This window comes from Barbus barbus (assembly GCF_936440315.1).
Source record: "Barbus barbus genome assembly, chromosome: 24".
Taxonomy (NCBI): Eukaryota; Metazoa; Chordata; class Actinopteri; order Cypriniformes; family Cyprinidae; genus Barbus; species Barbus barbus.
In genome coordinates, this window is record NC_136752.1 from 19,733,424 (window position 1) to 19,745,038 (window position 11,615).

Here is an 11,615-nt window from a genome sequence, read left to right on the forward strand (position 1 = left end):
CAAGCCATATTTTCCTAATTCACATAGCACACAAACTTCCAGCGTAGAGGAAGGAACAGAGGCACTGCATTATCAGTGTTTGATCTTAATCTCCCAAGGCCATCTCGGATCTCTTATCAGGCCATCAGTGCCCTGACTGTTACATGATCAAGCTCAAGGCCAAAAGGAATAGGGGGGAAAAGAAAAGAAATGGGCCACACTCAGCTTGTGGGTTAAATTATAAAGTGTTTTAGAAACACAATATACTGCAAACAGTTGAACACTAGGCACTATTCATGAAATAAAGTTGGTTACTGGGTTCATTTTATTTATTTATGTATTGTTTGTTTGTTTGTTTGTAAGAACAAAAACAGTAACTTTAGCCTGCCTTGATTAATCTATCCTGCAATTAAAAACAAACAATGTTGACAATCCAATAACAGTAGTAAACTAATAATGTATCAAATAAAATATAATGTCATAAAATAATGGCCACATGAGGATGACAATGAACATTTTCTAAAGGTTAAGCACCTCCTTTCACAGTTTGTTGAAAAAGAAATAAAAATGATTTTAAGAAGTGCAGGACCTATTTTGTGTCCTATTCATGGAAAGTACCATAAATAGAATGAACAGCGATCATGTGTGTGTATGTTTCAATAAAAGAGATAACGCTTTAGGCTCTGAAGATCTGGGCCACGCTACCAAAGTGATATATGTCAAAGCATGTTATAATTTCCAACCCATTAATTAGTATCAAACACCCATAGGGAGTGAGAGGAAGACAGAGCGGATGGACTCATTATATGGATTAAAGGACCCTATAGATAAGAGGACAGAGCAAATGAAGGAGAGACAGAATGTTTACGGAGGATAACAAGAGAGAGAGAGCGAATTTCAGCAGCAAACACTGCATTATCCCAGTGTAATCTGAACCACTCGCTTGCAAAAGCCAATTATCCAAAACAGTCTATCTGAACAGCAAACCATTAGTCTCAATAGACTCATCAAATCGTTAGTCTCAACAGACATGTCGGAAATCCATGTTTACATGCACGCTGACAATTACACCTCCTCATCACAACAGCATTGAGCTTTTCAAAGCAGGTCATACATATTGTGTATGTGTGTGTGATTCGCTGCTCTTTGCTCTCCTTGCATATTTCAGTCATAAACTGCACAGTGACAGAATTGACAGTACTCGCCTGAGGACATGCCAGATAATTCAATTCAGATCACACTACCTGAGAGAAAAACACTGGCGCTCTGTTCACAGTCTGACACAAACACACACACACACACAGATTAACACTGTTGCACACTTCTTCGGAGTAAACACAAATATGGTTATGCACACACAAACACAGAAAGGGGGTTGTTTTATTTATTCATGCTCATGATACACATCTTGCAGTGAAGGCTGTGGCACTGATTCCATAATACATGAACCTGCAGAAGTAGTAATGCATGGAGATGGAATTGGGTGCTACCTCAAGATAAGCATTCAGAAAGGACAGACTGATACATATGGGTCATTTTACCCTTTATGGCCTGCTAAACAGATCACCATTTCTTTATGGAAAGCTCGACGCCAGGTTGGCTGCAAATTATTAATAGCCGTTTACAGAGAGCATATAGAGTGTTTCTGTATGAGGATCAAATATTCATACCTCAACTACATTTTTCAGAGTGAATAATATATGGTGAGGAGAGAGGAGAAAAGAACCATATATGAAAATGTCTGAATGCACTCATACAACACAAAAAAGAGAGATTTCAAACTCACTGTTTTTTGCATGGATAGCTGCTTTGGGCTGAATGGTCTTTCTGTCTTGGTCGTCAACTTTATTCTTCCTCGTAGCAGACTCTGACAAGAAAAACAACATTTTAGGCCAAACCTTATGGACTTTCTTAAAATACCCACACAACAATGACAATGACTGTTTACTTTTTTTAATAGACTAACATATTTCATATTAAAACATGAAATATGATATAATGATCTTTCCATGATTTCCCATCCTTTTGTGATAACTGAATATGAATTTTCAAAAATTTGAAATAATTTAGAAATAGTTAGAAATAATTTAGATAGAAATAATAGAAATTATTTGAGCATTATGAGAAACAAATTATTGACTATGGTGATATCTATAGGATATTATACATTTCCATGACTTTTTTCATGACACTCACTATAGCAATTTCCATGTCTTATGGTATAAAGTATAAGGGTATACTACATTTTCATTACTTTCATAATATTATACATTTATTATAACATATTATATTATATCATTATATATTCATTATTTTTTCCCATGATACTCACAAAAATTACTTTCTAGGCAAATAAATAACTTTAGCATTATCAGAAAAATGTAGATTGGCTACATCCATTTCCATGACTTTTCCAGGCCTTGAAATTATGTATTAAAAACTGAGTTTTAAATATTGAGTCATCAATATTTTTGTGCTTTTTCCCAGAAGATACTTCTAATTTATTTTTATTTGTATATCTGTTAAAGGGTTCATTTTTAATCAACATTTAGGTGTGCACTAGCATGTAGATGACCTCAAGGCCAACACACAAACTGAAACTGATCAAAAACTGATGTCATCCAAAAATGAGGTCTTCCACACTTAACCGCTTTATGGTGGTAACCACAGGGTTTCAGATTGATCTTGTGAGGCCCTGAAGATTTTAAACCTATGACTAATAATACCCCTACTCTCCCTGAATACTGCCATTGTATATGCATGAGATCAAAAGGTTACCACTGTACCACTAAACCTCCACAGTGCAACATTCAGAATAAAAATGTTGTGAATCATAATTATGATTTTCATTAGCCTAATTGACAAAGAGTGTTAACACAAAGTATCATAGACTGAAAAGCCTCAAATACTTGTTAAACACTTGATATTTTACACAGTCAAACTTAAATGACTTTGAATCCTAAAAGCACTCAGACATTTTAAAGTTTCATTAGAGCCATTTACACAGCAGGTTATCTTGCCATATCGATTCTCTCATTTACTCTCTCTGCTGGTGTCTTTTAATCAGACACGTCTGCAATGTGTGTGCAGGTCTGTACCTCTGCTCTTCAGTACTGTGGGAGATTCGCTCTTGATCTCGTTCACATTAGAATCTGTTGTCGTTAGGTCAGCAGTCGTAGTCTCCTCTGAGCTCTCTTCCTCCAACTGGAATTGAGGAATATTGTCCCTCAGAAATTCCCAAATTTTCCCTGTATACCAGGATCTGAGAATAACATTAACACATAGAGATTAACGTCTGATGTTTTGATCTCCATTGCTTAATTACCGTTTTACTGTGAATTTATCTAATAATCTCAATTGATTAAAGCCTATTTAAGCCTGGACCAACAAAAGGCTTGTATCAATTTAATGTCCAGTCACAGGATCAATGGATGAAACTAATAAAGCTGAACAAACAAGCCTCTGGACTTTGGACCAATCAATAAACAGCAATTAGAGGAAAGACAAGCAATGCTCAATTAACTAGCAGAAGTGATCACTACAGCTTGAATAAAGGTCTAAACCAATAAAAACAAATGCAAACAACACACTCTCTCACTTGTTTTTAACTTGAAACTTTAACATTTCACACACGTACACTAACGTTCAAAAGTTTGTGGTCAATGCTCCATTTATTTTATCAAACTGACCCCAAACTTTTTAAAGTTAATATGCATTTCCTAAGGTTCTTTTCAGTCATCTGCTTGCCCATGTTTTCTAATTTCATGCTGAAATGTTGTCAAAATGTTTGGCTATCAGGTGCTACATGGACTCTCTTGGCTGTCTGATGTTCTGGCAAATATATGAGCTGTTGGAGTGAGATATGACTACAAGATCCTGCAGGGCTGCAGCATGGAGTAAATGACCTCAGGAGACCCTAGTTTGATACACACACAAGTCAAGCCTTGAAAAAAAATGATAGCACTCTAGAAGATATGACAGCAAGATGTGTGCATTCATCTCACAGCAATTTATTTCTCCAAAATACGAGCGTACACTCTCTGAATGTGTGTACTGGTCTCTGAGGAGTCTATGAAACACGGAAACTCATCAGAGCGTAAATTACAAGACACCACGCCGTGTTTCCCAAAACAGAGCAGATGTGAGAGTTTTGCTGAGGAAGTGGCAACAAACTACAGAGACAGAGTCAAACGCCAGAGAAGAGAAAGTTACATGCAAACTTCACAACAACAACATTCCTGCAGTAACTCGATAAAGCTGGAATGGCGGTGAAGACCAGCCACTTGTTTGCAGAACAACAACATAGTGTCTACAGCCCATTTTCTCCTAATAAGGGTGGCATCTGTGCACACTGTGAGGAAAAGAAGGACATTCTGTGGATCGCAGAGCACAGCTTAATGAAGCTTGTTAGCACATACCACAGACATAAACACAATGGTAGGCTGAGAGAACAAAATATTAACTATAAAACTTAACTAAAAGCTCTAAAAAAGCAACAACAAAAAAACTTGCGAGAGCCAATTTTAAACACCGAATACAAGTCAACATTTTAAGTCTTTAATTAAACACATACATGGATGAACTGTTCACGATTAGATAATTAGAGCTTTTGCTTTTCGAAAATAGACTGCGTGAATGTCATTTTCATGTAAACTTTTTATACCAGCCTGTTAAAAATAATGTACATTGTCTTATACCGTATATAAACCATGTAAAAATGGACAGTGCAGAATAAAAAAATGCTCAAGGCAAAGTAGGCGTTTTTGTCAAAATTCTTAACATTTTGTAATGTATTTGTAAGGGACACCACAAACTCCATCCAACTCATCCATCCACTCTCCAAACTGCTTGTAGGGTCAATGGGAAGTTGTGTACTAACCTTAATTGGCAATCAGTCTGTAAATCAATAAAGGTGTGTTGAATCTTCCAAAAAAGAAACCTTTTAATAACCACATTTAATCTAAAAATCAGGCATGACAACTGCCATAAGGCCATGTCAAACAGTACTATTATTACTTAATAAAAAAATATATATATTAATGCAATAGCCTTCAATGATCATTTTAATAACTTAATGATACATTTCAGCCAATAAATGCTAATAATTTATTCTGACGTTTGACTAATACTCAGCTTTGAAACATACAATATTTGGAAACTTTAGGGATCCACAGTAGAGTGAGATTTTGAGTTTGAAGAGAGTTTAAAGAGAGTCTCACTTTAAAGGAATGATCTCCGGTATCCAGCCGGTGAGACAGTGGATGACTGTAAACTCTCCAAACTCTCTCCCGGAGCCTGAGACTGGAATACTGGAGAGAGAACACCATAACATCCTTGTCACACATCTAACAGGTTACTTGTTTGCTGGACACCCATACAATACATACAAATAGGTGTGGATACATCCTAAAATACTTGCAATTGTTCTACGCTCAGTAAGGACTGCATGAATGTGCACTGTCATTTCAGACATTGATCTGTGCATGTCTATGTGTGTGTGTAACCTCTTGCTCTCTTTCTCTGAAGAAACCAGATGGCTGATGCTCTAATTGTGCCTCACGGGATGCTGTATTCAACCAGTCCGGCAGCCATTAATTAACTGCACGATTTCACTGTTCATCTTCACGCAAAGAACCATTTCATCATTATCACTGCCACACAAGAGGACAAGCACGCTTTAAAAAGAATGTATGGTGACTTCAGGTGAATTACGACTGTGATCGCTTCTGCACCAGACCTTGGCAGTAAAGAATTTTACAGCATGTATATGTGTGTTAATTGGGAAAAAGCCCCCTGCAAGGACATCATTGTGCTTTTTGTTTCCTGTTCATATTACCTAGAACCATAAATGATTAAGTGGCTCAGAGATTCTCATTTCCTAAGCTAGATTAAACATTTACATCATGAACAAATCTGTTCTATGGAGCACAAAAAAGATATTCTGAATAATGTACTTGCTCCTTTGCGTGCAATTACAATGCATGGATACTGCTGTTTCAAAAAGGACGTTAAAGTATAATATAATAATTTCATAAAAGTGGTCCCTATATTTCAAGCTTTGTGTGACATTCAGACTGAAATTTAAGTCGTTACTCAGTAATAAACATCCACTTCAGTGAGCTAAACATTACATTTGGATCAGTCAAGTGGGCTAAAATTGAGAATCGGGTCAGTCAGATTCATGAAAGAATCATCCAGGCTGGTTTTGTGAACTAGATCAACCAGTTCATTGAAAAAATTAGATTCAAAGGCATTTCAAACACTTAATTGTTTGGATTATTTTCAAAGACTCACTCTGTACTGGCCAACTTTAGTATGCCTTTAGTCAAGAGCATAGGCCAAAGCTCTGATTGGTTCATAGTAGCAGGAAGCAGCAGGTTATCATCCTTGTCAAATGGTAACATGTCATCAACAGTAATCTTCCTCCAACTTCCCTAAGAAAGAAGAAGACAATTCTTGTAAAAAAAAAGTACATTCATTAATGAAACAGCACTCTAAAATATCTAGGTAAAAAACAGGATTGAAAACTGTTTTTGTGTGCTGCAAAGAATTCTTCATATAACGGACACACATCTGGACAGGCCATTGATAGCATGAATTATGAGACTCAACATTTGTTAAATAATATTAATTCGCTCATAGATGTGCTGTGATATATACCGATGTAATATAAAATTCAGTTTTTAATGATCAAGCTCATCTTAATATAAACAAAACCAAAGGTGTATCAATCAGTAGTCAGATGAGCCTTTAAAGTCCATGGTTCATTAGTGCATATTTTGTACACAGTAAAATCAGCAGCATAAATGCAGTGATAAACATCATTAACTCTAATGGAATTTTATTAAAGAGAGTGAACTTAGAAGATCAGCCAGCAACAAAATAACTATTGCCCAGCACATAGGCCTTATCTAAAATGCTTTTGTGCCTGAGAGAGTGTTACTATACTATTCTTTGATATCACCTGTCAAACAAATCACTGTTACCTGCATGTAGGTCACTGTTTGCTCATTTAGGACTAGGAGCTGTTAAGGTAAATAATTGTTTCTCAGTTTCTTGTGCCCAGAGGATAGAGCAATCTGACGGTCACAGTTCTACCGACTCTCTTGGCTCCCTGATAAGCGTTGTGTTCTCACTTAATCACCACCTAAAGGACACAGTGTCCTTCCAGCAGAAAAACGTGGACATATGCTACAATAGGTGTTGAGCGACCTGTGTACATTTGTTGTGTACATTTTTACTCTATAGCCAATTCGAATAATTTTGGGCACATTTGGCAATTTTTTGAATCACCAACCGGAACCTCTTGTTCATTAAAGATTATTTTGTTCAACAGATGAAAAAAAACAAGGTTTCAAAATAACATAAGGGTGAGGTTTTTTTATGACTGAAATGTAAATTGTTGCTGAACTATTCCTTTAGTTATTCCAGGTTATTTTCCACTGAATACCATTACTTTGGTAATGGTGATACACACATTAATTTTTTTATATATTTTTTTTTACAAAACTCTTCTAGTTATTCAAAACAAAGGGACACAAAGCTGAAAGAAAGTTGTTTAGTTTTCAATAAAAATATTTGGATAAAATCATCTGGTAAAAACAAATAAATGTTGCACTTATGAATGTTGAATAATGGATCATCTAATATAACATCGTGACATACTGATTAGACCACTGTGTGTGTGCATGTAAATTTAGCAACTTCAGTGTTACACAATACAAGTATTATGGTGTTGATGCTCAACCTGAACTTACCATCCAGTAGAGTTTAATGACATACTTCCCATAGGCATTATAGAGGGGCATGTGATCTTTCACTGCTTTACACAGGGAGTAAATGTGTTCCCAGGGTTTCCAAATGTTGGGAACTGTTTCTGTAGAAATGGTCTTCTCCTCTCCTGTGTTACAGACTTTCCACAGAATGTAGAGCTCACTAATGACCCAACGCATAAGCTGTGAAATCGCCATGCAGGGCGAAGAGTGACACAGTGTAGGTTAATTCCAACTAGACTAATTATTCTTAGTTCCAATCAGTAATGCAGGCCATCCAAAATGATTTATTGACTCACCTCACTTGAGACTAAATGCTCATTTGCTGAGGTAAGGTCGAAGGCAGCTTCATTTTCCACCACAACAGGAGTCTGATTGAAAGGATGAGATACATATTATGTCAGTAAATCCAGTTCCTAAAGATCTACATTGATGCATTTCAGCTTTCTAGCTTCAACTCAATTAGAACAAACTCAAAATCTGTATTTTTTTGAAGAAATTAATAATTTTATTCAGCAGTGATGCCTTGTATTACTTTTTGAACTTTATATTCATCAAAGAATAATTGGGAAAAAGTATAATGTTTTAGACAAAAAATATTAAGCAGCATGACTATTTTCAACATTCATAACAAGAAGAAATTTTTTATTGAGCATATCAGAATGAATTCTGAAGAATCATGTAACACTGAGGACTGTAGTAATGGCTGCTGAAAATTCAGTTTTGTTATTACAAGAATAAGTTTCATTTCAAAATATAATAAAAATAGGTAGCAGTTCCTTTAAACTATAATACTGTTTGACAATTTTACTGATTTTACTGTAGTTTTGATCAAATAAATGCAGCTGATCATAAGAGACTTATTTCAAAAACATTAACCAACCCCAAACTCAGTGTGATTATTTGAGATCGCACCATAAAACATTATGAAAGTTATTATTTGTTATCAGATATTACAATTTGTGTGACCAAAGAAATGAAAAAATATACTAATTTTTCTCACATTTTCCCCACTACCATCACATATTGACCCTCTGAGGGAAATGAATCCATGAATATTTGATCATCTTCTGTTAATGGACTTTTAATCAAATGTAAATTGAAGGCTCTTAGTATCACTCACATACTTGGAGAGAAGAATCACATTTATCATCTTTTTATCCCAACTGTTGCCATGGAAATTACAACAGCACTGACCTTCGTTTGTCAAGTAAACATCTTAAATACAGCTAGTCAGATGGCAAAAATAATTGGTTTCAGAGCTCTAGTGCCTAGCCTTGATTGCCTTGTGATTTTGCTGCTTATTGTGACTACTTAGCATCCCATGACTTGCCTAGACTCATCAAAATGGAGGAATAATTGTGAGGTGTTGTGCTGCTGGGCATGAGGTAGTTTAATCACAACCTGAACTCTTATGAAAGCATCATAAACAGATTTCATCAATTAGGCTCAGCACTGAGGCTAAGATTGGATTTTCCCCCCAAAAAATGCAACTAAAGAATAAGACCCACTCAAAATAGACAAGTATGCTTTGTATGCATGTCGGTTGGTCATGTCAGGACAGGATTAGTTTAGTGTCATGTCGTTATATGTCAGATCGAACATAACTTTACATATCACAAAAAATCTCAAAACTACATTTATAAGTACACTTGACAAATGGCAAAAAATCTCTTTATGCCAAAACTAAGAATTATTGCAAACTCTGTTTAACTTTAAGGGTAATTCAGTTTCTTCAAGTTTGTTGGACCTGCAAGAGATGTGAAAACCACTTATATGGCTGATAAACCCTTACCTTATTAAGTATGTACTCTGAAGGACGTTTCCAAGTGTGTACTCTCAAGGAGGCAGGAAGTTCAACCTTTCCTTCTGGATCATCAAAGAGCTGTTGACAGTTTTGTTACATAAAATGCTCAGTATGGTTTTAGATTTCGCATTCAAAGGAAAACAAATACAAAACAGAAAAAAGCTATTAAAAATGATGATCAAATTACAAAGTACATGGTGCCAAACACTCTGACTCATCAACTGAAATGCTACAGTACATCTCTCAAGCTAAGCAGTTTGCTGAAAAAGATTTCTACTCACACCAAGCCTGACACTGCTGTGTAAAGCTTTTTATAAAGGAAAGACATTGAATATGAAATCAATTCTCACCTTGCTATCCTTTGAGGCTTTAGCTGCATCCCATTTCTCAGCATTGACCTCAGTGTCGCTCCACTCCGGCCACAGAGAGATGAGACTCTTCTTTGATTCTTCAGGGCTTTCTGATGCACTGACTACGGAGGATGCTCTAGAGACAGTGCATTCAAAGTAATCTATTAAAAAGATGACTATTTAATAAATTAATTTCATTTGAATTTGCATGATTTGTGATGGGTCTTTTCAATTGTTATTTTCAATTTAAACTGCATATTACTATCAATCTCTCTCTCTATCTACAGCACAGACTGAAAGGTTTAAAACTTTATTTTCCTTTGCACACATTATTCCAAACAATGTTTTCTTCTTCTTCTTCTTCTTCGTCTTCTTCGGGGAACAACAATTCTAGCTAAACTGAATGCTAAATTAACTTATAACAGGACTGAAGCAGAAATTTGTAAACTATGTGTATTAACCTACCGCAAAGAAAATGTGATTCTATGTTATTAATGTTAGAAAAGTAGGCCTGTTGTTCTTGTTAATGCGAAATACACAATTTCGTGTTAGGCACTCATAAATGTTGCCAGGAAAATGTCATACATTAACTTGCCAGAAACAAACGTTGAATCTTGTCAAATTCCAAACTACATTAATGTTTTACTAAAAACATAAACAACTTCGGTAAGCTAAGGACAAACAGCTATAACTATATTATCTGTGACTTATCCGTATTATTGAAATATTTCGAAGGCATAAACACAGCGAGGTTGTGTTAATGAATCTTCAGCCAAATCTTACTCTTTTTTGGGAGAATGTCCAGGCGAAGAGGCGACGAGGCTGGAGGAGGACGTCTTTTTCTTGGGTGTCTTCGACATTGCAAATGTACGTAGGCCTTATTTAAAATCTAAGTGTTCATAGTTTGAAGCAACACTTGGCTGATTAAAGCACGAAAGATAATGATGAACAGGAAGCGATGCCCAGGGTGAGACTCAGGCAGTGGGGAAAGTTTGCCATGTTGCTAGGCGACAGGATCGCTTGGGATTGCCGACAGCACGAGCGCAGGGCTTTATTACCACCTCGCGCCAATGAACTCCTCCTGACCTCCTTAAACAAACCCTTGAGTCTACTCACTGTCGTTTAGCGATGGGAAGAAAGACTCGTCTCTTTTCTCCTCTTTCGAATAGTTCATTTCAAAGAACCGATTCCAAAAACTGAATCAGTTTACCTTTTACGTCAACACGTAATTACATCATATTGATTTATTGATTTTTCTCTTTATAAAAAGTCTAGATAAATATCAATTTAATTGTAGTTAGTAAAGTAATCCATTACATTACACATTTTAGGTAATATAATCAGACTGCTTTTAGATTACTTAATCTCGTTTAAATATTAAGTAAATATATTCCGTTCATTGTTATTAACAGCATGCATTAAATATTACATTACGGCAAGGTTTCCCAAATTGGGGTTTGTGAAGGAACTGCAGGAGTTTAATGAAAAGCTAATAATTAATTAAATCATAAAAATGTTTTTATTTATTTGAAAATCTCAAGGGTCCTTCAAGTAGATAGGTGAAAGAGGATCAGATGAGAGAGAGAAAAAAAAAGGGTTGTGAATTTGTGCATTTGTTTACCTACAGAGTGATAATTCAAATAAAAATTAATTTGTTCATCAGTAGTTGATACAGTATTGAAACACTTCTTAAACCTGAAATGATTT

The 11,615-nt window shown here is 35.6% G+C and overlaps 1 protein-coding gene across 1 annotated transcript; it reads right to left on the bottom strand.

The window, feature by feature from the left end:
- Positions 1–735: 735 nt before the first annotated feature.
- On the bottom strand, positions 736–10,768 carry LOC306843490 (androglobin-like; the record flags this gene model as incomplete). Its single annotated transcript, XM_079375017.1, has 10 exons — positions 736–800; positions 1,766–1,846; positions 3,078–3,241; positions 5,199–5,288; positions 6,274–6,413; positions 7,737–7,934; positions 8,051–8,122; positions 9,547–9,636; positions 9,909–10,044; positions 10,692–10,768. The coding sequence occupies 10 exons, from the start codon at positions 10,766–10,768 to the stop codon at positions 736–738; spliced, it is 1,113 nt and encodes a 370-aa protein (XP_079231143.1).
- Positions 10,769–11,615: the final 847 nt, after the last annotated feature.